The following is a 27,829-nucleotide window of genomic DNA, read 5'->3' as shown; positions in this document are numbered from 1 at the left end:
TTAAATTTCCAGATAAATTTATTGTTCTTTCCTCATATGACAAAATAGTAATCATTTCTAATGCTGTAAATTTCTTTGTGTTCTCTCGAAATAAACGACAACCATAATCAGCACAATAAACTGATTGAGCTGTGCAGAATCTATTTTGCATTCTATAAAATTAGTCAAGGAAAGAATTCATTATTGGTATTGTTGCTGCCTTAAAAATATGTCCACTATATAACCTAGATCAATTTTATATTGTTAAACACATATCACTTACTAAAATGCCACTAACTGAAATCAAATCCGATTGCATACTTTCGTATTTTGCACAAAAACAATTTCTCGTTATAATTAAGCCTTTTATTGATAAATCTTTTCGATTTTCCTTCATTCAAGGCTATAAAAATAGTTTCATTGTGTATTTCTTATACAAGTAATTGTAGAATTTATTGTATTGTTTATTATTTAGGAATGATTTAAACGCAACTCACTAATTTTTGGTTTGCTTGCTTTGCAACATGATGATGTGATTTCAAAAACCAAATCTTGCCTTTGTCAATGTTTGCTAAAACATGTCGCTAAAAATATCAGTTTTTTCACTCTTGCCAAAATGGTCTTGAGAAAGTGATATGAAATTGTTAAAATAATTTAGAACAGCTAAAGTTTGTAAAGGAAAGGCTATTATGCAATGCAACGGATACTAATAGATTCAATGGCCTGATCCAGCATAGAGTGAACAACAAAATCGTCATCCGCCTCAGCTTTAAAATAATAAACAGATCAAAGAGAAATTTTCAAGTCTAGTATAATTTCGTGGGTGATTAATTATCTTTCACTAAGATTTTGTATCATTTACGCACTAGTTATTTGTATTATATGATGCCTTTTGAAACAGTAACAATGTAGAGAAAAAGAGAAAAAATATATCATTTTGTGATGCTGGCTACAATCATCTTTTTTCATTCCTCCCCAGAATAAAAATTTATTTGAAATTATTATCACTTCTACTTCTTAGATTCCTTCTCGAGGTTATCAACTTCGTTGATGTTGACTAAATCAACTTCGACTATGTGCTTGCCGGCAAAACCACCAAATTTACCAGAGTCGGTGATATGTGCATCTCGCTTGAAAACTAAGAAAGAAAGAGTTCATTTTTAAAATCATCAATGCAGCAATGATAAGACAATAAACTTACCTCCCGAAGTGAATTTCTCTAACCAGTAGACCTTCATATTTTTACATTCATTAGCAATCTTTGGTGACACGTTCGATAAGTCAGGAAGTTCAGGTAAAACCACGCGGAAATTCTTGCGAACCCGTTCAGTATCAATGTTGTAGTATCCATCCCACATCTTAATGAGCAAATCGTAGAGACTTTTTGGGGGTAAAACTGTCTCTCTATCCAACGGCATGATGAAGCAACGCCCAGCATCACCGTCAATGATGCCAGTTTGATTAATCTTGAAGTCATGGATGAAACGGCCTCGTCTTCCTCCTTTGAAGAGTGGGACATTGATTTTCGAGTAGCTTTCATCATCACTCAGATCCAATTCAAATTCTTCGGGGAAGAAACTGTTCTTAACTTGATCGTCTTGAAGAATGCTAGCTAAATCTCTGAAAAATTGTGTAATTTTTTGTGAGTTGTTCTAATAAATTATGAAAAGTGAATGAAGAACAAAGCTATTGTGCGCCTCTAGCGAAAAGTGAGAAGAGATTTAAATTTTCAGCTTAATTTGTGGCTATATGTGCTGCCACCTTTATAATCAATTTATAGCTTATGGTCTATCTAAATAAATTTCGAATGTTGTTAACCCTGCTGCCCCACATCACCCGCCCCCAAATGAAACCTAGGGGTTTCAGCGACTGAACGCGGAACTGCATTCCCCAACATTCCGCGAAGCGAACGCGATGTTGTTTTGGGGCGCACGCAGGCTTCAACCTAGATAAGGAAACCGCCTTTTTGTGTCCTCCGATCTCGAGCTGGAAGAAATGTCCCCCCGCTCGAGAACACGGTACGGGCCTTCATATGGAGGCTGCAGCGACTTCCGGACGGCATCCGTCCTGACTAGGACGTGCGTGCACGTATCCAGTTCTTTGGGCGCACAGGCAAGTGCGGACGAGTGTCGGGTAGGAGGTGTGGCTTTCATGCGTCGAAGATTGCCCCTCAGCAGGCGCAGCAATCCCGACTCTGTGAGGCCCGATCTCTTGTCGAAGACGGGATCACTTAGGAGCCTTGGATTCTCCCCGTATACCAGCTCCGCTGGCAGCAAACTCCTCTCGGCGGGTTGTTCGTAAGCCGTGTAGGACAAGAGGCAAGACTTGAGTCCAGGACGGATCGTCGCGTGCCATAATGGCGGCTTTCAGCTTCTGGCATCCCATTGGATTGCGGGTGGTATGCGGTAGTCCGCTGGCGTTTGAAACCCAGGAGTTTGCCTAACTCCGAGAAAAGGGTGGACTCAAATTGCATTCCCTGGTCAATGATGACCACTGCAGGGACGCCAAAGCGAGGTATCAACTCTCGACAGAGGGCTTCGGCACAAGATTGCGCCGTAATTTCCTTCAGAGGTACTACGTAACCCTGTCGATGATTGTAAGGCAATACTTGAAACCGTGGGAGTCTCGCAAAGGGCCTACGGTGTCGAGGTGTATAGTGTGGAACTGCGTAATGCGGGGGAATAAGCCCACTTCTTTTCTTACAGGCCTGCTGACTTTACACTTCTGGCATGCGATGCACTCTCTAGCCCAGGAGTTGACATCCTTATTCATGGAGGGCCAGAAGTTGAATTTGAGGCTCTCCTGCGCTAGGGGTGCATCTTGTAGAGGAAATGCCAAGAGTGTAGCGTCAGCCAGTTGTTGGCGGGATTTATCAAACACGCGGACAGCCTCTTCAGACCAAACAATCTCTCGTATGTTTTGGGGCTAGACAAGTACGCGTTCAAAATGGACTGGTGTTGGGCGGCCTTGGGCAGGAAACGACGATAGAAGTTAAGCATGCCCAAGAGCCTCCTCAACTCCTTCACTGTTTTCGGACGCGGGAAGCTTCCACCTTGTCTGGGTCGGACTGTATTCCTTCAGGGGAAATGGAGTGGCCGAGGAATCTCACCTGTGATTGAAGAAATTTGCATTTCTCGACGTTTAGTACTAAACCTGCCTCAAGAAGACATTGAAAAATGCACTCGAGGTGGGCTAAGTGCTCAGACTCAGTGGAGAAAGCGACAAAAACATCATCCAAGTACACGAAACAGAAGTCGAGGTTTCGCAGGACCGAATAAATGAACCTTTGAAAGATTTGCGCCGTATTGCACAACCCAAAAGTCATTCGGGTGAACTCGAAGAGTTCAAAGGGTGTATGTATTGCCGTCTTTGGGATATCTTCTGGAGCTGCAGGGATTTGGTGATATGCCTTGGCTAAATCCAAGGTCGAAAAAATGCGGCAATTTGCGAGATGATGCGGAAAGTCGTGGATGAGTGGAATTGGATATCGGTCTGGAACAGTCTGAGCATTTAGCCTACTATAATCCCCACAGAGGCGCCATTCGCCGTTTGACTTAGGGATCATATGAAGTGGGAAATACCAACAGCTGTTTGAAGGTGTATGATACCCTGTTGAACAAGTTGCTCAAATTCTTTCCGCGCAATAGCCAGCTTCTGGGGTGGTAGAGGACGCACCTTCGAGAAAATCGGGGGACCAGTGGTGTTAATGTGGTGCTGCACATTGTGCTTCACTGGTTTTGAGAGACTATATTCGGTAGTAATGTGACTGAACTTTTGGAGGAGTGTCCGAACACGGGAGTCGGTAATGTCCTCTAAAAGTACGGAAAAATTGTTATTTGGGTGAGATGCAATTTGGCCCGACGAATTAAGTCTGGCCGTGGGATCTAGAAGAGACTTGTTCTGCAAGTTCTCTAGCAACCCATAGTGACACAAGAGGTCTGCGCCTAGTATCGGGAAGCTCGCCAGGATGAATCGCCACGAAAACGTCCTACGCAAGACTCACGTCGACTTGCCTATACCCGTAGGTGTTAATTCGGGGGGAATTTTCTGCCGCAAATTTCAGGGGTACAGGAAGAATCGAAACCTCCACACCAGTATCTACGAAGTAATTGCGCCTGCTGAGGGGTCAAAATTTGGTAGGCGACGTGGCGCCGCGTTCTGAGTGTCCATCGTCAAGACCCACCGCGGACCTAGTTTTTAGGTAGGCGCTAATTTACACGGGAGCGTACATCTGGTAGCTTTATCGCCGAATCTACGATGGTACCAACAAATGCTTCGGTCCTGACGACCTGCTACCCGATCGCCCTTTTCGAGCAGTAGACCGCGAGCGACGTCGCAACCTGCCGCCCGAACGCTGAGCGTCCAGCGGCGCCCTCAGTTCAGGCATACTGGCCACTAGCGCGGCCATCTCGCACTTCAGCTCGCCAACTTCATCAGAAGGTTGCGGAACGGCCGCTATGGTTGGCCGCGCGTGCACCTCGTGCACCTTATCGACCGCAGCTGCCAGCGCCTCCAACGAACCGGAGACGCACGCGAGGACCGCCCATGTGCCCTCCGGGAGTCGACGCAGCCAAAGCGATTTCAGCCCGCTCGATCGAAACAGAAACACCACCGACGCACCCCCAAGCGGACGCTTGATGCGCAGACCACAAAAAAAAAATAACTCGCCAAAAGAGTGGAAATCCAACGATGAAAATTTCACAAAGTGAGAAATCAAGAGGAAGTTTCAATTAAATTAAAAGAGAGAAACACTTTGTTAACTTTAATTGAACGACATAATTATATATTTACGGAAAGAAGCCCAAAAGTGGATTAAAATAAATAAAGTTCCTTCTTAGCAAAAAGGAGAATTTCGAATGTTGTTAGCCCTGCTGCGCCACACATTAATGGCAATTGTGTAAGCTAATAAAATACGCCAACAAGCTGTGAAAAAGATAAAGACTCAATCCATCCAATAGAAATTTGTGGGATAGTAACCTACAAATTTCCAAACGGTACTGAAACTAAAAGTCAACAATGCTTCCGATAGGGACTATCTCAGGCCGAACACATTACATTTCTGGAATGTGCGCACGGATAGGTAAGTAGGTATCACAAACTCCTTAGACCGTGACCGTTGTTATGAGGGCAAGGATATTCAGATATTCTGAGCCAGGCCATAGCATTTACGAAGGAAAGCAGCTCTCCCAAAGAATGGTTCACCTATGCTTTGTGCTCGGATCATGCCCCAGCCATCGACAGGCTTCCAGTACCGCCAGTACTTTCGCTTGGAATACACTGGCGAAACCTGAAAGACAATACGAATCGAATACACTATGTATATTCGAGAAAACCCTCGCCACAACTCCACACCTTTGATCCGTTGGTGAACAATTCTGTCTCGTAGCCCTGCAACACTCCGCTGGTCTTCACTCTGCCCTGGTTGAAAGTCCACAGCAAAGTTTCTCGTGCAGTTCAGCTTCCGTGTGGCATAGTCCGTGGGGAATGCCCAGATTCACAGATGTACCTCGCCTAGGATATTACTATGGCCGTAGGGCTTCAATGTCCACCATTCCGGACTCACGTAGTCTGACGGCACTGCACACTACATTTTGGGATTAGTTTTTCTCAAATATGCACATTAAAAAAAAACATTTTTTTATTTCTTACGTTTATTTCTTCTGCCACGACTATCTCCACGAGAGTCGCTTTTTTCCTTCCTGTCATTCTGACATCTCTCGCCTCGGTCTCCTGCTAGGCCGTCAACTGTTTCCACGACCGTTCAGTACGGCGGCAGAGGGGAATTCGCGATGGTGCTCAGGTTCGCGCCTCTGATGTGCGGCCACATCACTACGCCGCTAGCTGAAGCCCCGCGGGTTCAGCGAAGCAAACCGTCCGCGCGATCCCGCCAATGGAGACAACCGGGCGAATCTAACGCTTTGAGGTTTTTTTCGAAGTGGCCGCCGACTCATTGAAAGCCTTCAACCTCGACAAGGACAGTCTCTTGGGCCCGCCCCGGACGTCGAACTTGAACGAGTGCTCGGCTCGTTCCAGAACTCCAAAGGTGCCTTCGTATGATGGTTGCTCAGAGGAGCATCCACCCAAATAAACACGTCTCGAGGTGACTGAGTCGCCTAACACTGTTCTAATGTCCAATACAGGGTCAGCGGGGCGCGCAGATTTTGTCCATACATCAACTCCTCGGGGCTAGCCGTGAAGCCGAAGAGGACGAAAGGCAAGAACCACTACTACGACGGATGATAACGACTGGAACACCAAACGCGGAATCCACCCTCGACGAAGGGCCTCGGCACATGATTGCGCCGTAATGTCAGACAGAGGTATTACTTCAGGCCACCACGTAAAGCTGTCGATGATTGTGAGGCAATACTTGAATCCGCGCGAGTCTCGCAAAGGGCCGACTATATCGAGATGGATGGTCTGGAAGCGCTTGGTTGACTTAGGAAATACACTTACTTCCTTTCGAACGTGCTTGTTGATCTTGCACTTCTGGCACGCGATGAACTGTCTGGCCCAAAAGTTTACGTCCTTGTTCAATTCGGCCAGAAATTTTTATCAGTGACTAACCGGTTCGTCGTCCTGATGCTTGAATGTGCAAGATCGTGTATTGCTTTAAATACTTCCCTGCGAAAAACGGCCGGAATGAATGGCTTGGGTCCCTTATCTGAGGACCCGCAGAGTAAATAAGAATTTAAGCCGAAAATAGAAAATTCCTTGAATTTATATTTGGAGTTTGCCTTCTGGCTCTGAGTATACTGCTTGTACTGCAGTCACTGCTCAACCCTGCCAATTACCTCGTGGAGAGCGGTTTCTGTGATTCTGATTTGCCTTTGAAGTACGCATGTTGGGACTTAGAAAAAGGCGTTCTCTCAATAATCGTCCTTAAGTGGACATCCATCCGCTCTAGGGTCTTCAACACGAAAGGCTGATTGGTCGAAAGTCCTTCGCGGGCTCATGGCCGGACCTGCCTGCTTGCGGCATGAAAACCGCTCGTTCGCGTCTCCAAGACTGGTACGTATTCCAAAAAGATGTAGCTCCGGTAAATCTCAACAAGCCACGGCACAACCCTTTCCTGCTGCTTCTGTAGCAAGACTGTCATTATGACATCTAGACCCGGAGACTTTAATTACATGATTTGGTAGTCTCGCACGGTTGGGTCGGCTGCATACCCACCAAGCAAGGCTTTGACTCACATTCCTTCTCGCGGAAAGTGCGTCTGAACAAACAGCCCCAAGAGATCACTAGAAGATTCTGTTCAGGAGCCTTCCGGTCCCCGGAAATTCTCGCTTTCTCCGAAGCAAGCGAAAATTCGAACGATAAAAGCTGGAGATTTTAGGCCTAAGCGAAATAAGATGGTGAAACTCTGGAAAGAACGCCTCTTGCCGCAATGTGTTTTCGTCTTCTGGAAAGCCGAATGGTAAAAGACGCGAATCCGATGTCGGCTTTCGACTGCTAGATTCCGGTCCAGGTTAAAGAGCAACACAATTGTACAGTGCTATGCACTAACAAAGAAGGATGCTTTTGAAAATGTTTCCTAAAGGTGACATTGTAATGGTGATGGATGATCTAAATTCCAAAGTGGGCTCTGACAACACCTTGGTCGGAATTGTGATAGGGAAGCACTGTCTTGGTAATAATGTTGGGAGGTGAATTTCTATAGTTTCCACTGCCTCGTCATTGGTGGTACATTGTTCGAGCACAGAAATTGTCATAACGCCAATTGGGTTTCGACTGACCGACACCGTAAGAGCAATCAGATTGACCATTGAAAGGAACTACCATTTGATGGCCGATTACGTGTTGCATCCGCCACTTCTCGAATTGAATACTAGTAGCGCCATCTATGTGCTAGCCCACGAACTTTTCAGCCCACCTGGTAGAACCGACAATGCTTTTAAAGGGGTGAACGATGGGATTTGAAAAAACTACAAAAAACTTACAGACACACATTTTGTTACATTGCAATAGAAAATGATAATCCTCGTTTTGGCTATAGCCACATTAATACAAATTAAAGATATTTTTACATGCATAGTTTTAGGTGATCTGAGGAGCGCAAACATTTTAACATTTGCACAATGACACTTGTTTTCTATTCTCTCTATTTTCAAAAGCAGTCCGCTAAGGTTCAATACGATCATGAACTAAGCCCTATCCGCGAAAGATGCTCATTTTGATTGCCTACACGTGTAGGTGCATCATATCTCTGATTCGTACTTCCTTGAACGCAAATCCAATGCACTTCAGTTTATAGCTCAATCGAGATTGCTGGACAGCTGTACAGTCAGCAAATTGAAAGTAGATAATGGACGTTTAAAGGGCTGAATAGATGTAGCAAAACCTAAGCATTGGAAACTTGATCCATAACAGAAAAGTAAACACAATTGCAAAACACGCTATTTCTTGAAATACGACCAATGTAGCAGCTGGAAAGGAGCTAAGTTCATATAAACGAAATCATTGACAATGCTTATAAAAATACAGGCAATGTAATGTTCCTAGCAAGATCGGGTTTTTGGATTAGGATGGTGGAGTCTCTCTTGTATATATTACATGAATACGCAATATATGCAATAAGAAGAAACAGTAAGTGGACTTAGATCGCCCTGCGTCAGCATTCACACTAATCTATGTTTTGGACAATATAAGATAGCGATAATCGAGTTGCTATTCATTCTTTGCTATAAAAGAAACAACGAGGCCGGCGAGCGATTAACACCTAAATTTCATGACGTAACACAAATGTGAAATGATTTGGAGTCTTTAACGTTATATCTCATCTAGAAGTTTTTAGCAACAATTCATCATAACCGTTTCTGGTTTCACAGTTGAGTGCGACATGCATTGAAATTTTTACTTAGTAAAATCTAACAATTGTCAAATTGATGGCAACAGTTTGATCATGAAAGTGGAAAATTTCTAGTAGGCCTTCTCTTTTTTAGCCTTTATCCCATTTGGCACCGCGTTACTTTATTTGGCCATGGCTATTCAAACTTTAATCCCTCAAAACTATATTAAACAAAAGTAGCGAAGAATTGGTTCAATTGTTCAAGGAAAATTTAAAGTTGAATTCATCAATGAAGTTATGTTAAAACGTATTGATATTCTACAAAAAACCATGACTCCATCCATGCAGTAAGATATAATATGATGGAAACTGTTAAATTTCCCACAGTTAGAACTTTTGCAATGAAGAACGTTCGAATAGCTCCAATTATTAATTCATGTAGCGGCATATAAAACTCCTGAATGTTTCCTATACCCTTATGGCGATGGGAATTACTAAAGCTTGAAAGCCCTTCATCAAGACAATTCCGAAGGGTACAAACAACAGTGAAAATCTCAATGACTTCTTTTAGACGATAGGTCCGCAGCAAGATCCCAATTGCTTGTTGTATGTCTCAACCTTAAAAATATTCTATATTACGACATAATATACATATGTAAAGGCCAGTGTTAGATAGGATTATCATCAGCACCGATAACATGACCATATAATTGGAAATATTTTTCCCGCAACTTCTCCACAATAGGTGCAACGCCATATCGCTATTTCCCCATTTCGGACCTGGTCATATCGAAATATGCCACTTTTCCAGTGCAACATCTTCATCCTCATAACTTCAAGGCTAGACTCATTGTCCTTGATTCGTATCCAAAGAAGTCGACAAGACAAACATTAAGACAGCCATCCACGATCAGGACAGGTCAGTTACACTCAACAGTCCACAGTCGATCGACAGCCGGAACATGGGAGAAATCCGGCTGGCCTGTCAGTTCGGACGGTTCAAATGGCCCGCGACCGATTGAAAAACAATTCGGCCATCCATCCCGGCGGAAAGGAAATAGGACAAATCCGTTTTTGTGCGTACATTTAGACAGTGAACAATTTATGAATGCTCGAACACAAAAATATCTCAAATTTGCGTCTCAATATCTTTTGCGGCCAGTATTGTACTGATGATGCCGTCCAACTTGCCGGTACGTGGATGGTGTTTTCACTCCAACAGGCGTGGCTAACACTCACTGCTAGGTTGTGGATGACAGGCTTTACATTTTAGATTTGAAACATTCGTTGGCGCATCCATCGGAAAAGCCACCAATTATAGAGCTCCACAGTAACCAGGTTGCAATTTTACGAGATCATTTTCATGGCGCAGTCTACCACTGACTGAGAGCGCCGATCGGATGCCTCTTATCTTAAAAATCACTCAATTCTATGCAGGTCGTTATCAGCATTCCCGTCGACTTTTTTAAGGTAGAGCATCGAAAACTATATTTTCTTCAAATTTAGCCGTAGACAATGCGGTATGAAGCGATAATTCCACATTTGTACAAGTTACTTGAGGTAACCTACATTCTGAGACGTTATGAAAACATAATTTTTATAAAACGGCGTGTATTGCGCTTACGTTTAATGTCTTGTTGAGTTACCTATTTTGTTCAGCACAATTACCATTTCTTCAACCTTTGTTGACCTCTTTCTGGAACCCATCGCTTTTAGATTAGAAAATTTCCCTTACCTCACCTCTTAATAAAAATGGATATCTTAATGAAATTTCTGAACTCGCATTTTTTTATATTGTAATATTACTTAGAATTACTCATAAAAATATATAAAATTTGTTGAAATTGGTTAACCACATGCCGAATCAATTTATTCGCATTTATCGGTTGCTCCTAAATGATAAGACTTTTTTAACACAAAACAAAAAATATAGTAAAAAAGATTCGATGTCCAGTTGGTTTTCCTAAAGCTTCTGATAAACACATTACTGGCTTTTGGCATATTGAAAACACGAATTCTATGCTACACACTCTGGAACTGCCATATAATCTCTTCAATGACATAATAGCCGCAACGATTACAAATCTCTAGAACCATGATGCCCTTACAGATTATTTAAGTATCCTCGCAGTGAGAAAGGGTGGAAATTCCTCCGGCCGACTCATGACCTGGTTTATGCTGTGTGCCAACCGACAATTTCTTATATCAGAAATTCTGCACCTGATCCAGACCTGGGCCCCCCAGTTCTTCGAGCTGTTTATGGCTTGTCGAACTTCCTGTTCGGTAACATCCATAAAAATCATGCCTTCGGCGGTGATCCACTCAGCAAGCTCAGCATGCTAGGCGGGTAATCCCCAGAGTTCACCCCAATACTCTTTCGCACTATGCGCACTATGTGGACGCTCTGATAGGATTCGTTGAGAGATCATTCTGGACACGTCTGGAGCGACTTTCGTCATACCGTCGTAACCGACTGCATACAACAGAAACTTTCTGCTTTAGTGTGGCCGTCTCACTGGGGATGACATAGTTCTTGTAAACCCTCTGCACTTTATTCTTCACCCATCTTCTGGCATTACCAGAGCTGAGTTGAGTCAGCCTAGCAATGTCCTGCTTTAGTGAGTCCCGCCGACGTTCCAGACGTCACTCAAACCAATAACGAGAAAGCGAATCTTCTGACCGTGCAATCTGACAGCCACAACCGCACCACAATACACAAGTGATTGTACTTGCAGCAACAACATATCAGCACACAGTCGAGATACAATTTCATCATTAATTTGAAATAAAATTCTCGGATTTGCCGGAGATGCGTAGAGCCTGGTCTATGCAAAGAATCCATTTCCGAGAATTCAATACACGCTCTTTGGAATTCGTCTCGAACATCAGTGGAAACCTCAGTTGGACGGTGGAGAAGAGTGCTTCGGCGAGTACTGAAACTGTTGCCGCCTCTGCTCCCATCGACTTTCGGTCACCAGTCTCCTCGATGACTTCAAGTCGAACACGCTCCCTAATGATGGCCGGGATTGCGTCGCTGCGAGTTATAAAGCGGTACTGGGCTGTGATTCGTTGCACATTCACTTGCGTGAATTGCGGGAAACAGTCGACGAATCTCTGGTGCAACAAGGGATGTTGTACCCGCCGCAGCCTTTATTTCGTAGTAGGAGCGGATAATGAAGAGGTTTATTTCCTCACTCCACTTCGCTGCTGAAGCGGCCACCACAGATTGCGGCGAAACAACTGCAGTAGGCGGAGCAATGCCCCTGGACGTCGTGGCGCCTAGTCATCAACCCTCCCGCTCCACAACTGGCGATTTCGATGCCGTGCTGTACATTATAGGAGCCCGACCCAGTCACCAAGTTAGACGACTCCCGCCGATTATCCGTACCGGACCTCGAAGTTCTCCTTCCTCCTGACGTAATCTCAGTTAACAGAACCGCTTGCTCTACATGTACCAGGTGTACAAGCTTAAATCCGCTGTTTGCTCACAGATGGCGTCAATGAGCGTATCAAGCTGCTATGAGCACGCTATATTTTTTTTTTTAGTTCGACATTTATCCACAATTGTCAGTGCATATCATGAGCAATTTCATGCAAAAACATATTTTCTCTCTTTAATAATCACGTCCAGTTTTGTTCCCGGAAAGAAGCATTTGCGGGAGGCTCTGCTTTTTTGCTTGATTTTGAAGAAATCAGCCGCTGAATTGCATCGAATGCTTATGGAGACTTACGGCGACAAGGCTCTATCGGAAACAAAGTAGACTGGTCCCGTCTTTTCAAAGATGGCGATTTCGATCTGAACGAAAAGGAGCATGAACCCGGGAAAGTTGAGAACCACTAATTGGAGGCTCTTTTGGACGAGGACGATACTCAAACGCAGAAAATGCTCGCCAAGCAATTAGTTGTCCCTCAACAAGCCGTTTTCAAACATCTACGTGAAATGGGTAAGGTTCAAAAGATCGGAAAATGGGTGCCGCATAAATTGAACGATAGGTAGATGGAGCAGCGCCAAAACAAACAGACAAAAAAAAGATGTTTTTGCATCGGATTGTGACTGGCGACAAAAAATGGATTTATTTTGAGAATCCTAAACGAACAAAATTGTAGATTAATGCCGGCCAACCAGCGACATCTCCTACAGGATCAAATCGCTTCGGACGGAAGACGATGCTGTGCGTTTGGTGGGATCAGCGGCGTATTGTCTACTATGAACTGTTGAATCCTGGTGAAACTGTTGATGCCTACCGTTATCACCAACAACTCATCAAATTGCATCGTGCTCTGAGTGAAAAACGGCCGGAAAATCAACAAAGACATGAAAAGCCAATTTTCCTCCATGATAATGCTCCGGCACACACGTCGAAAAAAGTTCGAAATTACTTAGAAACGCTCAACTGGAGCTTATTCACCACACCAGGCCCCATCCGACTAACATTTGTTTCTATCGATGGGCCACTCGCTCGCTGGGCAACACTCCGATTTTTACGCGAACGTCCGCAAATGGCTTGTTGGCGTGGTTTAAAGAAAGATCAATTTGATTGGCATGGTATCCATAAATTAACCGAGAGGTGGAAAAAATGTGTAGATAGCAAGAGCCAGCATTTTGAATAAGTTTTCTTTGGTTCCTATAAAAAAAAAACGTATTTTTCTTGGTAAAAAACAGCGGATTTCACCTTGTATCCCTGGTAGTACAGAAAAATACCATAGATAAACCATGAATAGCTGACCGAATGAAATTATTCATCTACAACATCCCATAAGTCAAGCAGCATTTCGAAATCTTCCAATAAATAAATGACAACTCATACTTTGGATCAAGTATGAATTTCCTTCCCGTGGTGATTTTGCATCTAACTTCCATTTAAAATCTGCAGCTTTAATCAGCTGGATTAAAATGATATTTTATTCCTTCCACAACAAAAATCAAAAGTAAAAATAACTTTTTATTGCTCATGAGTAGATATGAATAATTACCGCCTCACTCAGCAAATAAATTGTATACTAACTTCCTAGTATGGTGACGTTTTTGACACAGTATGACATACATAAAAAATTCCAAAATCTTACGTCACGGTGCTAGTCTTCATTTCTCTTGCATTCCTCTTGTCCAGAATGATTCATTACTGAATATCAAGTGACCTCTTTGAAGAAGCCTAACATGCATATAATGATTGGTAATGGTCATCAGGCAACCTCAAAGTTGAAGCAGATTCTGGTCAAGGAACGTAGCCAGAAACTGGGTTATTTACGTTTAAAGAACGGGATCTAAAATCTAATCTCGGGGCCAACAGACGCATACAGCCCTCAACCGAGAGACTGGAATCTGGCATGCAAAGTAGTATCACTGGAGCGAGTAAAATGGGCAGTTAACTCGTTCCATAGATACAAGTCTACAGGTCCGGATGGCATCATTCTTGCGCTAGTAATAGAGGAAATGGATACCCTGGGTCTACATATTCGGAATATATATCGCGGATGTCTAGCACACGCTTATATTCCAATTAAATGGCGTGATGTGAAGGTGTTATCCATTCCCGAACCAGGAACACCCAAAAGACTAGAAAGACCAGTAGATCGGTTCATAAGGGATACGCACATTCCTAAGTGGCCACTTCACCAAAGGCAACACGCCTACCAGAAAGAACAGGCCTACCGAAAAAGAATACGCCTTAGGCGCATTCATGGACATCGAAGATGCCTTCAATTATGCCTCATTCGCGACAATTTGTCATGCGGCAAGACAGCATGCAATCGAACTGCTGCTAATCAGTTGGATCCTTCACATGCTAGAGTGGAGAAAAATCCACATATCGGTCGGCCAGAAGTTTATTGAAGCAGGATGTCTCAGGGGCTGCCCACAGAGAGGGGTTCTCTCTCCACTGTTATGGCTCTTGGTAATGGATACCCTGCTGTGGCTCCTGGAGGACAAAAAAACGTCTTCGCGCAAGCATTTGCGGACGACCTAACTGTAATAATTACCGGCAAGTTTGCGGACACAGTATGTGTCCGCTTGAATGCAACTCTGCATGAAAACTACAGCTGGTGCCTCCGCAATGGACTCACGGTGAGCGCTAGGAAGACTGGACTAGTTATGTTCACTAGGAACGCCAGGTGGGGCAGCTACATGTTACCCACCTTAGCAGGGGCGGAAATCCAGCTGGCACAAACAGTCAAGTACTTAAGAGTACATTTCGACTCCAAGTTACTCCAAATGGAAGCATCATATCCAGGAATAATATCAGAAATCTTGCAGATTGCTCTGGTGCTGTAAGAATGCGATAGGTAAGACCTGGGGACTTTCACCCAAACGAATATACTCGATGTATACATCCATAATAAAACCCATTTTGATGTATGCATGCATCGTCTGGTGGCCAAGACTGAACTTTGCTAACAGCAGGAAGCTGCTAACGCAGATTCAGATACTAGGTTGCCTAAGTATAACTGGAGCAATGAGTACTACGCCAACTGCGACACTTGAAGCTATCCTAAATTTACACCCCGTTCACTTGGAGGTGAAACGGAAAGCAACCAACGACGCACATAGGCTCGATACTATTGGGGCGTGGAAATGCGGCCAATCACACGGTCATGCGTCTATCTGGAAATTCTTCGAAAAACATCCGGTAGCCCTGATGCCGACCGATCTTATGGTTTCCAGATTCGTCTTGCAAAGACATACACTGTCGTAATCACCGAAAGAGAAAAATGGTCGACAAATAGTCATGAGTCTTTTCAGATTACAGACCTAATAATCTTCACCAACGGATCAGTCATGGAGGATCGATCGGGCGCAGGGGTGTTCTCCGAGAATCCGATTATAGAACTGGCCCGACCTCTCGAAAAAATAACGATCATATTCCAGGCGGAGATATATGCCATTTCATTAACAGCAGAAGAATATCTGCGACAAAAGTGGAGGGGTCGCACCATTCGAATCTGTTCCGACAGTCGGGCGGCATTATCAGCACTAAATGGCAACGGCATATCAAGCCAGTTGGTGTGGAGTTGTCATCAGGTGCTGCTGAAACTTGGCCGACTGAACGAGACATTCCTGATGTGGGTGTCGGGGCACTCTAACATCGCCGGTAATGAGGAGGCTGACAGACTGGCTCGCCGAGGGTCTGGATCCACAAAGATGGGTCCAGAACCAGCTCTTGGTATCCGACCATCTACTGTCAAGTCTACTCTGAAGGGTGAAATTGCAAGGATTCACGCAGCCGAGTGAAGAAATTTGGACTCTTGTCGGCAGGCGAAAATCCTTGTGAAAGAGCCTAGGGCCACTAGAGCGGCATTTTTGTTCTCCCTTGAGAAGTGGGACATGAAAACCCTAGTAGGGCTTTTAACGGGACACTGCTCCCAAAATTACCATATGGAAAAGATTGGGGTAGTGGTTTCGGCCATGAGCAGCCAATGTGAGGAGGAGAAGGAGACGGCCCTGCACTTGTTATGCAGCTGCCCGGCATCCTCAGATCTCAGACGAAGACACCTTGGCAAGGTTTTCTTCAATGAAGAATCTGCACACTCTCTGCCTCTGGAGAATGTTCTCAGATTCGCTAAAGCTTGCGAACACTGTAGGCGGGAAACCATTGAATAGGCAATTTACGAGGATAGTACAATGGCATGAGTGCTTGGAGCTGCGGCTCCCGCCAGTAAACTAAACTAAAATGATCATCATCTCAATAGAACAAAAAATTAATGTAAGCGCAAAAATTAAAATGTGACTACTTCTTAAATTAACTACATCTTTACGCTTCTCATCACCCACCTGTACATATTGAAATCCTCTAAGCCCAGCGGATAGTTGTTTGCACCAGTGCGAAGATTGTTATTGACACGAAGCATTTCTGCATCATTCACAGCTTGGCTATCATATGGGACACCGCAATATCCATGGAAACGCATCCTCTCGGCCTGAGAGGGTACATACAATCGATAGATAGCGATTCCGCCAAGTATTCCCATGCACATAACAGCTAACGCGGACAAAAATAGGAAAATTGTCGTTGCCGATGATTTTCGTTGACGCGGTATGGCGCTCGTTGTATCCACATCGTCTATCATTGAGAGCTGCAAGTAAACCATTTTCGGAAAAAATAGAATCATCTTTTAGTTTATTTTTAGATTTCAAGCGAACGCAAATACAAATTGCGATTAACATTTGCATCTTTTCAAATAGAGGGAAAACGCCATGGAATTATGACTAATTGAGATAAGGAAAGTCGTGAAAGAGAAATACGCGATAGCAACTGCAAAGCAAATCTGTTTTTCCATGACGAATTGCATTACATATGTACTTTTGCATCAATGCATTTAGAATATTTAAAAACAATCGAATAAGGGCGCAAAATTAATTGTAAGATTATGAATTTGACGGACTGAAAACTGCTCCATCAAACAAACAAACATTAATTTGTATAACACTCTCAATCATTTTCTAAAAAGAAATTAAATTGAATGAGGGCGTCGAAAATGAAGCAGAAAATTAATTACTTACAAGGGCACAAGTTAATCAATGTGGAGCCCTACATTGGTTGGGCGAGCATTCATTACTTGTGTAAATGTTGAGATATTATTGCCTAAGACATTTCTTCCCCTTTCAGAAAGAATTTTATCACTCATTAAATACGACTTGACAGAGAAAATTTCAAGTCATGATAATTGTAGTTATAACTTGCTGCTATTGAGCAATCAACGAGCAAGAGGCTGTAAACATGGTGTCTGTGACGAATCCATTCCAAGTGCCAACCACACATCCAATATTAGACAATTACCGGGCATTACCCGCCATGTACTGTTTATTGTTCTTTGTTTACAACAGGCAAGCAAGCAGAGCTTTCCCAACCTCATTTATTTATGGGAAGGACGCATAGTGCTCGACAAATGCCTTGACTAATGATGGATGCTATTTGGGCAAACGACGACTAATTGCCTTGTTATGTCCACGCGAAGGAGCCTGGCTTATAGTGATATTTCAAGGGGTTTGAAGGAGCAACAGAAGTAATTATTCGGAATTTTCTGAATGAAGCACGTTCATACGTGCTAGAAAGAAGGAAAGAAAATCTATGCGAAATTTTGAAACATCGATCCCCTACAATCTCTTTTGAACTCTTCCACGTTCCTAGATATTTGGTGAAAATGCGTGTGATTTTTGTCCAATTTTCTGCGTCTGAATGCGATGTGAATGAATATCTTGAAATCGATTTATTTTCTAATTGGCACAAATTCAATTTTCTTCACAAAGAAATAATAAGTGTTAAATATCACTATGTATGAACTTGCTAATTTTTATCGTAGATTTTATGCTCTATAAACAAATTTTGTTATTTGATTCGTTTATCAGATACAGGCACGTTTTATGAAAGTGCTCTAATGCGTTAGGAAGGGAAATACTCAGATCTAAAAACAAAACTCGAAACAACAGAATAGCAGAAAGGCATGCTTTCATTGCTTTTAACATCATACATACATTTGTAGGCATCTAATATCACGTATCCTTTTTACGTTAAAACAAGTCGGGAAACCGGAATCTGGACACTTCAGGTATGAAAGGTTTTGTGTATTTCTTTTATAAAGACATTTGAGTGTGAATTTGTCCCATTAGCACTTAACACGTAATATACGCATATATTGTATTACGTGAGAATATTCACTTTCGGGGGATATTGACATTCAAAATCTTGAATTTTCAAAGAAATGACAACTTTGACCCATTATAACTTTGTTGGTAATAGTGCGATTTCCGCCAAGGTCGGATCAAGTTCTACATTATAGCCTGCATCGCTGCAAAATGTTCGTGGATGAACTTAAGATTTTTCGGTTGGGCAGTTTCTGAGAATAGCCCCGTTAAATAAATGATCACTTTCGACCCCCCGAAATCTACGCGTTTCCAACAAATATCAAAACTAAGCAGCTTTGGAAAGTACTAACCGAGACCTTTCATTTGATACCCCACATGACTATATTTGGTGAAAAAAAAATGTACACCCCCCTTTTGCATATAAGCGGAACCCCCTTAAATTCGACGTAAAAGGATGTAACTCACTGTATGCGTGAGCGTTCACAGTTCCCACCTTTCCACCAAATTTGGTGTGAATCGGTGTAACTTTAACTTTCTTTACAGTTAATTCCTATGAGAATTATTAAGCCAAACATTGTGAACATGAATCATTTTAATAGAATTTCTTTAAGTGAACTTTGATCATTTGCATGCGCGTAGGTCAGGAAATAAATTTCGAATGCTGCGAATCCTGCCGCGCCACACATCTCCGAAAATAATGCGTGCGAAAGACAGACAGACAGATGAAATCACGACCAAGGAGAATATCCGCGACGCCTTAGAAAAGCAATTCGGACCACTTGGCCTGCAAGATTCCGCAATCAGGGGACTGCGGAAGACATACGGAGGCACGCAAACGGCAACTATAAGTTTACCAGCTGAAGCAGCGTTCAAACTGCTGACGGCTGGTAAAGTAAAAATAAGTTGGGTCGTTTGCCGACTCAGGGAGCAGGTGTCCTTCAACTGCTGCTGTAGATGCCTGGAATTTGGCCACATAGCGGCGAAATGCACCGGTGACTGTGACAGGTCAAAAAATTACAGAAAATGTGGGGGAGAAGGTCATACGTTCAGGGAGTGCAAAGCTGAGCCTGAATGTATGCTTTGCAAGGAGAAAGAGGGCGTCAACTGTCGGCACGAGGAGAATGGCATGGTTTGTCAGTGAGCATTATATTCACAGCGACCACCAGCCAATTTTCCTTCAGATCGAATATGGGCCATGCGGCGATGTGCGTTCCCGCGGAGCTGGAAACCAGGGTTGGTCCGTGAAAAAAATTTGAAGAGGATGCATTCATAGAGATGCTTTTGGAAGACCAAAATACCGGTGGTGCGGCTACAGAAAAGGTAGAACAAATTATGTATATATGAACCTTCGAGGTAGGCTTAAGCAGGCTATACGGACCAGCAAGTGAGAATGCTTCAAAGAACTTTGCACAAAATCAGGCCAAAGGCCCTGGGGAACATCGTACAGGATGATTATGAAGAAGATGAAATGGCGAACACCACAGCTACCGTGCCCGCATCTTCTGCTCGATATCATGATGGCGTTCTTCCCCCCGGATAAAGGGGAGCGCAAACAACACAAGCAAACATTGGATATCTACACCATCGCTGCGGTACCTGAGGAGGGACTTGCGGAAATTTGCTGGAGAATTGGTGATAACAAAACACCCGGTCTGGATGCCGTTCCCGATAGAGATCTTAAACTCGTTGTTAAGACTAGACCCGACTGGTTTATCAGCATTTTTGAAACATGCATGATAGAAGGAGTTTTCCCCGACCGGTGGAAGAGGCAAAAACTAGTTTTGCTCCCGAAGCCGAATAAGCACCCAGGACACTCATCATCATACCGACCGATTTGCCCCATCGCCACCGTAGGAAAGATGCCTGAAAGGGTCATCTACAATAGACTACTCCCTATCATTGAATATAAGGATGGACTATCGGAGCGACAATTTGGATTTCAAGAAGCCCACTCAACGATCGACGCTGCTGGCTCGAGACATGATGTCGTCTAAAAAGTGCTAAAACGGGTGTCTCTAGTTGTTTGCCTAAGCTCCTCGACAGTTACCTTTCGGAGAGGACACTCTGGTACGATACGTATGATGAATCCAAGCAGTACACCGTCATCGTAGGAGTACCACAGGACTCAGTGTTGGCTTCTCTCATGTGGAAGATCTAGCTGTGGTTGTCGTCGCGACACCTGGACTATGCCTGTGAGAAAGCGGCAAATACCAGCGTATCATTAGCGCGAATGATGCCTAACATTTGAGGCCCAAGATACAGTCGCAGATTATTTGTGGCCGGAGTGGTTCGCTCCACACTATTATACGCAGCACCAGTTTGGGAGGAAGCACTAGCGTGTGAGAGTGATCGGAGGAGGGTAAATATGATTTATCGCTTAGTGGCCCTAAGGGGGTGCAGCACCTTCAGAACAATATCAGGCGACGTAGCGTGTGTTATTGCGGAAATGATCCCGATAGACATTCTGGCGAGTAAGATACGCTGCCTGTACGAGAAAAGGAAAATGAATCCTCCTGAAAAGAATGCAAAATACCCAAAGACGGCAAGGCGAGAGACGCTGGGGAAGTGGCAGCAACGGTGGGACCACTCGCAAAGGGGTCGCTGGGCCCACACTTTGATGCCACGTATTGAGGAGTGGATCCAGCGACGACACGGCGCAATTAACTACCATCTGACGCAATTCCTCTCAAGACATGGTGGTTACAGGAAATATCTGCACCAATTCAGGCTGGATGATTCTCCCTTTTGTCCTGCATGTGGTTGCATACCTGAGGGCCCGAAGCATTCTATGTTCACGTTTTTTCTCAGAGAGGAGGAGTCTGGAAGACTCCCTGAAAACCAAACTAAGCCCGCAGAACATCGTCGTGGAAATGTTGAAGTCGGAGGGAAACTGGTGTACCGCAATCAAAAGAATACATGAGGAACTTGAAAAAGCGGAGCGCGCAAGGAGGACGCGAAGAACGGAAGGCTTGGTCGCTTAAAGCGCAATCCGAGATGTAGACTCTGCCTTCATCCAGATCGGGCAAGCGGCATGAGACCAACGGCTGCAAATTAATGAAGGCAAGACAAAGTACATGGGGGCAACGTCAGCGACAAAGAAGCGACAACTTCAAATCGCACTGATCAAACAAGAACAATAAATATGGGAGAACACAGCTTTGATATTGATATTGACAATTTTTCTTATCTAGGTTCGAAAATCACAACCAATAACAACTACGACGATAAAATCCGCACACAGTTGGTGACTGCCAACAGAGCCTATTTCAGCTTACAAAAAATGTTCCGCTCGAAACGTCTCACCATAGGGTCAACGCTCTTACTGTACAAGACAATGGTCTTGCCAGTCCTCGCGTATTCGTCGGAGACTTGGGTTCTTAGCAAGAAAAATTGCGAACTCTTGACCGCGTTCGAGAAAAGAATCCTCCGCACATTCATCCTAAGACAGACCTAGACTGAATACCGGTTATTGCGCCGTTGATGATGATGATAATTAACCTTATATGGAATTTCTTTGAAATGTGATCACGGACCTCGTTTTTATCATTATTAAAAACGCTTGGAAATTAGAAAATGTTAGGAGTGTGAATTAAAAACCAGAGTTTTTTGGAAAATGTTTGCCCATCTTTCGGCAGCTCAGGGATTCTTTTGCAATAGAACTTGTCATCTTTGGATGCAATCCATAAATTGAACCATTTTTTTACATCGTCATACGATATGAAGTGCTGATCTGCCTTCTTCATTACAATCTGATAAGGTAATAGTCGGACGAAGTGATGGCAGGCGAGTATGGCGGGTGGGATAGAACTTCCCATTTGAGCGTTCCTAAGTACCGATTACCGGTTTGGCAACATTAGCCGAGCATTATTAGAAGAAGAATAACTTTATCATGTTTCTGCTCAAATTGCGGTCGTTTTTCGCCAATGCTTGTCTCAAACACATCAATTGAAGTTTTTGTAACGATTTTGGTTTGCCAAGCTTTATCCGCGACTTTCTACGGTTAGGGTTATCGTACAAGCTCCATTTCTTTTCACCAGTCACGATACGATGCAAGAAACCTTTTCATTGCTACCTAGTAAGCAGTTTCAACTCATCATCATCATTAACGGCACAACAACCGGTATCCGGTCTAGGCCTGCCTTAATAGGGAACTCCCAGGCATCCCGGTTTTACGCCGAGGTCCACCAATTCGATATCCCTAAAAGCTGTCTGGCGTTCTGACCTACGCCATCGCTCCATCTCAGGCAGGGTCTGCCTCATCTTCTTTTTCTACCATAGATATTATAGATTTATAGACTTTCCGGATTGAATCATCATCCATACAGATTAAGTGACCCGCCCACCATAACCTATTGAGTCGGATTTTATCCACAACCGGTCGGTCATGGTATCACTCATAGATTTCGTCGTTACGTAGGCTACGGAATTCGGCTTCGTAGGAGTCTTCTCTCGAACGCGGCCAGAGTTCAAGCAATTTTTTGCTAAGAAACCAGGTCTCTGAGGAATACACAAAGACTGGCAAGATCATAGTCTTGTGCAGTCAGAGCTTTGACCCTATGGTGAGACGTTTCGAGCGGAACAGATTTTGTAAGCTGAAATAGGCTCTGTTGCCAGCCAACCGTGTGCGGATTTCATCGTCGATTCGATGTTGTTTGTTCTTTAGTTTTTGGCGCTGACATTGTCACCATGTACTTCGTCTTGCCTTCATCTCGCGCCACTTGCTCGATCTAGATGAAGGTAGACTATCAACTCGGGTTGTTCTTCTCTTAATGTCAATACCGTCAGTGTAGGCCAGTAACTGGGTGGACTTGAAGATGATGGTGCCTCTCGCATTTACGTCTGTATCGCGAATCACTTTCTCCAGGGCCAGGTAAAATAGGACGCATGATAGGGCATCACCCCGTCTTAGACCGTTATGATGCTGAATGATCTCGAGAGTGATTTGGCTGCTTTTATCTAGCCTCGCACATTGGCCGGGGTCATCCTAGTCAGTCTCATTATTTTCGTCGGGTTACCGAACTCTCTCATGGCCAGTTTTACACTTGCTATGCTATCATAGGCGGTTTTAAAGTCGATGATAAGATGGTGCAACTGATGTTCACATTTCAACAATTTTTCCATCGCTTGCCATAGAGCGAAAATCAGATCTGTTGCTGATTTGCCTTGAATGAAGTCTCTTTGGTATAGGCCAATGATGTTCTGGGCATATGGGGCTATCCGGCCTAGCATGGTAGAGGAGAATACCTTATACAGGGTGCGGCAGTGTGAGGAGCGTGCCTTTGCCGTTGAGGTTTACTTTTCAAGCGGATGTTCGGTTATTGCAACACAGCGTGCATTTCGGAATCGCTTTAATTTAGCCCCGTTGGCTCCCGTCCCAGACCGCAAATCAATTGTTACATGGGTCACTACATTCAGACAAACTGCAAGTGCGACAAAAGGAAGAACTGGAGTCCCTCGGCCCGTTAGATCACCTGAGAACATTGAAGCAGTGAGAACGTCAATGTTACGATCGCCACGGCGTTCTGCGAGCAAACACGCATCTGCTCTTGAACTATCCGATCGTTCTGTGAGAAGAATTCTTCGTGATGATCTTCATTTTCATCCCTATAAGATGGCGATAGTGCAGGAACTTTCAGAAAGTGACTTCAATTCTCGGATGAACGCGTGTGAGCTTCTTCTTGATGTTGTTCCCGAGGGTGCTATTGTTTTTTTAGCGATGAAGCCCATTTTCATTTGTGTGGGTCGGTTAACAAACAAAACATGCGCTACTGGGCTGACACCAACCCTCGAGAATTGCATCAAAAGCCTTTGCATTCACCCAAAGTCACAGTGTGGTGTGCAATTTCCTCAGCTGGAATTATTGGTCCCTGGTTTTTTGAGGAAAATGAGGTTACAGTGACAGTGAATTCGGACCGGTATGTAAACATGCTACAGAATTTTTTTTTCCCACGGCTAGAAAATTTGAATTTGGGGGACACTTGGTCCCAACAAGACGGTGCAACAGCACACACTTCAAGAGCATCGATGGCTGTTTTGAGGGAACACTTTCCAGAGCGCCTTATCTCAATTAGAGGCGATTTGGAATGGCCGGCACGCTCTCCCGATCTGTCCCCTTGTGATTTTTTTCTATGGGGTTTTTTGAAATCCCGTGTTAATGTGAACCGTCCAAGAACCCTACAAGATTTGAAGACCAACATTCAAGAAGAAATTGCCAACATAACACCTGCTATGCTAACAGGAGTCATGACAAACGCCAGAAATCGGTTTACGCAATGTATGGAGAATGGGGGACGTCACCTAACAGATTTGATCTTCAAAACAATGTAAATAAAAACTTTAGACATGTACCTACATTATAAAAAATAAATAAATATTTTCCGATGCATACAATAGTTTTTATTGAGTTTTGAAAAAAGGAAGTTATGCTGCCGCACCCTGTAGATGGTAGTCAGCAACGTAATATCTCTATAATTGCTACACTGTGTGATATCCTCCTTTTTATGTATGAGATAGATACTGCCTCTTTGGTCAAGTGGTCAAGCATTGAATCGCTGTCCCTAACCTTGAGCACAAGTTGATGAACTACTTGATGTAATTGGTCGCCTCCATATTTAACCAATTCGGCTGTAATTCTATCGGCTCCTAGAGACTTATGATTTTTAAGTCGATGAGTTGCACGGACTGTTTCTTCTATGCTTGGTGGTGGCAGTATTTGTCCGTCGTCTTCAGTTGGCGGGACCTCCAACTCGCCGAGGTTCTGGTTGTTCAGTAGTTCACCAAAGTACTCAGCCCATTGCTCCAATATGCCCATTCTGTCGGAAATCAGATTTCCCTCTTTATCTCGGCAGGATGAGCATCGAGGTGTATAAGGTTTCATCCTGCTGACTTGTTGGTAAAACTTCCGCGCCTGGTGCGGGTGCACCTTGTAACTTTCAAGTTCACAGACTTGTTGGTTCTCCCAGGCTTCCTTTTTCCGGCTGTGAAATCGCTTCTCCGCTCGACGGAGTTCGTAATAAATCTCTGCGCGTGCCGGCGTTCTTTGGGAATGCAACATTACTCGGTATGCAGCATTCTTCCGTTCTGTTACAACCTTACATTCATGGTCGAATCAGCCGTTCTGACTTTTTTTTGGGACTTTTTGTCTATGACCGCATCAATGGTAACGTTCTTCAGGTGGTTGTGAAGTACCATGTCAACGAGATAGTGGTCCGAATCTATATTGGCCCCCCTATATGTTCTGACATTCATCAAGGCTTAGAGGTGGTGGCGTTCAATCAGCATGTGGTCAATTTGGTTGAAAGTGGTCCAGTCTGGAGAGGCCCATGTATGTTTGTGGACCGCTTTCCGCGCAAACCAGGTACTTCCAACAACCATTTCGTGTGACACTACTAATTGAATAATGCGCAGTCCATTATCATTTGTATTTGGACGTAAGCTATGGGAGCCAACGTATCGCCTAAATACGGTTTCCGTCCCTACTTGGCTATTAAAATCCAACAAGTATGATTTTGATACCATATCCGGGACAGGCTTCGAGGGTTCGTTCTACTGTTCTCCAGGGAACCGGTCCCTGTTCAACGCATCTCCTGCGATGCTATTACATTAGCCCTACATTAGGACAGGGTATCGGCTAGCTGCTTGGCAGCGCAAATTGTTATTCCGTTTTCGTTGCCGGGTTCGTCGTTGTCAAATTCATCCAGCCCGAGGCACCTGTTGTGGCTTCGTAACAAGTTCTTTTCCGTGTAGGGTTGTCAGCCCTACCCAACCCCCAACCTGGAGGACCAGTTGGTACAATTTGTCACGTTTTTAGTCCCGGGAGACTCGCCTTCATCCTTCTCCGTATAAAGCTTTTCGTTAACAAAGAGCTCCCAGCGGTAGAGGTAGGGTTTTGGTAGTAGAGCTGTTGGTGTTGCTTCCGCAGGCGTTTCCCAGGTTTATGTTCCATCGTGGATACCAATCCACGTTTGGCTCTGGGACCTATTCTACTTTTGACCACCAGTTTCAACTCATACGGCACCCAATGTCCTTCCTTCTGGATCATTCCATGTGCATGTCAAAGCTTGGCAGTGGACCACAAAAGTGGGGATGTTTCTCATCAAATGGTCCTGTCCGTCACCAAAAGGGTACGGAGTGAAGATTCCATCAATCTGGAGAAGTCTAAAAACTTTCGATCTTCGCCAACAGTTGTAACTTTCCTATACAAATGAAATTGCGAAAAAATTCACTGAAGTGGCTTTCCCCTGGTTTTCCTTTATCGTCTTTCAGAATAAATAGAATGCCAAGTCACGGGGTCATTCTACTTCGCCATTATAGCCTACACATGTTGATTAAGTCGCGAGACAAAACACCAACCATGGGCAGGAAATTAATCATGAAATTAAGTGTCTCAGAACACTTGCTTGGTACGAAATTTCCCCAGTGCGCTCGTTTCGCATCCTACAATCTAATCTCAGATCATTTAAGTGGAAAATGCTTTTATTAATAACGCAGTTAGGGCTGTGCCGCGATATTTAACCACAAATGAATAAGATAAAGCTTAAAAGGCAATTGATGACTAAAAACTAGACTCATATCGCTCAGAGGCATATTCGGAAAGAGAAGATTCAAAGCTTGTGGATTCCCCTGTATTTACTCATATGAAATTATGCGTGTTCATAAAGCAAAAGCAATTTAGGGAGGAATAGAAAAATAATGTCAGGAGTTTGTTCGTAGAATTCCCACTTTCCGGATAAGTTGGGTGATGAGAGCACTCCCGCTGACCCCTCAAAGAATTTTCAGCGCTGTCGCTAATCAAAGTGCAATATTAGCTGCAGTAGACGTTTCAGCCGATGTAGGCGTATCTTATCGCGAAAATAGCACTTTCTCGAAGAGATTTCTTTCCGATCACAGAACAGTCGCCAGCACTAAACCCCCACCTCACGCCACCTTGGATTCTTCTAAGACGGAAGGGCCACCGTTTCCGCTAAAGTGCGCAATACATTCCAATCGGGTCGATCGTCACCGCGGATATCGCCAAGGAAAAAACCAAAGCGCAGAAACATTATAATTGCATAAGAACGAAAACAATTCGCTTGCACTGATAACAGGCGCCCATTGTGTGAGCAATGCTATTTCCTCCAATTAATTACGAATTATTTCCGCCAGTCAGGCAAATTAAGGACGTAGAGAAAAACTTACAGACGGTGCGGTGGCATGTCCTTGTCCACCATCGGTAAACAAAGGAAGCACCAACTTTTCGGCATTTTTATCGTTTGATGGTTTGGTGATGATCGTCATCTTCTCGCCTGGTTAACACTTCACAAAACTTATATATTTGTTCTTTAAGATTCTTACACGCTACTTTTAAACACAAAAATTTCGCACTGTTTTTCTTTTGCACCAAATTAAAAATATGTTTGTATTTCCGCCTCCGATAAAAAAGAACTCTTGCGCAGAACAATACAGATCCCAATTGACTTTTGATATGTGACTGAAGTCGAATG

At 43.8% G+C, this 27,829-nt stretch overlaps 1 protein-coding gene across 1 annotated transcript; it reads right to left on the bottom strand.

Moving 5' to 3' along the window:
- LOC119653194 (integral membrane protein 2A) lies at window positions 1-27,829 on the bottom strand. The gene is made up of 4 exons (XM_038057757.1): window positions 27,525-27,829; window positions 16,536-16,837; window positions 1,181-1,599; window positions 1-1,117 (listed from the first exon to the last, which is right to left on the bottom strand). The coding sequence occupies exons 1-4, from the start codon at window positions 27,621-27,623 to the stop codon at window positions 990-992; spliced, it is 948 nt and encodes a 315-aa protein (XP_037913685.1). The 5' UTR covers window positions 27,624-27,829; the 3' UTR covers window positions 1-989.

The sequence above is a fragment of the Hermetia illucens genome, chromosome 1 (genome assembly GCF_905115235.1).
Source record: "Hermetia illucens chromosome 1, iHerIll2.2.curated.20191125, whole genome shotgun sequence".
NCBI classification, from domain to species: domain Eukaryota; kingdom Metazoa; phylum Arthropoda; class Insecta; order Diptera; family Stratiomyidae; genus Hermetia; species Hermetia illucens.
The sequence above is the reverse complement of the archived record's forward strand: the minus strand, read 5'-3'. Positions and strand labels throughout refer to the sequence as shown.

What these genes read in the sequence shown, in the direction of transcription:
- LOC119653194 (XM_038057757.1), bottom strand. Translation starts at nt 27,623, where the DNA reads ATGACGATCATCACCAAACCATCAAACGATAAAAATGCCGAAAAGTTG. An exon ending in GACATGCCACCGCACCGTCT is followed by an intron (nt 16,838 to 27,524) that starts GTAAGTTTTTCT and finishes GTTTACTTGCAG; the next exon opens with CTCTCAATGATAGACGATGT. An exon ending in AGAGAAATTCACTTCGGGAG is followed by an intron (nt 1,118 to 1,180) that starts GTAAGTTTATTG and finishes TTTCTTTCTTAG; the next exon opens with TTTTCAAGCGAGATGCACAT.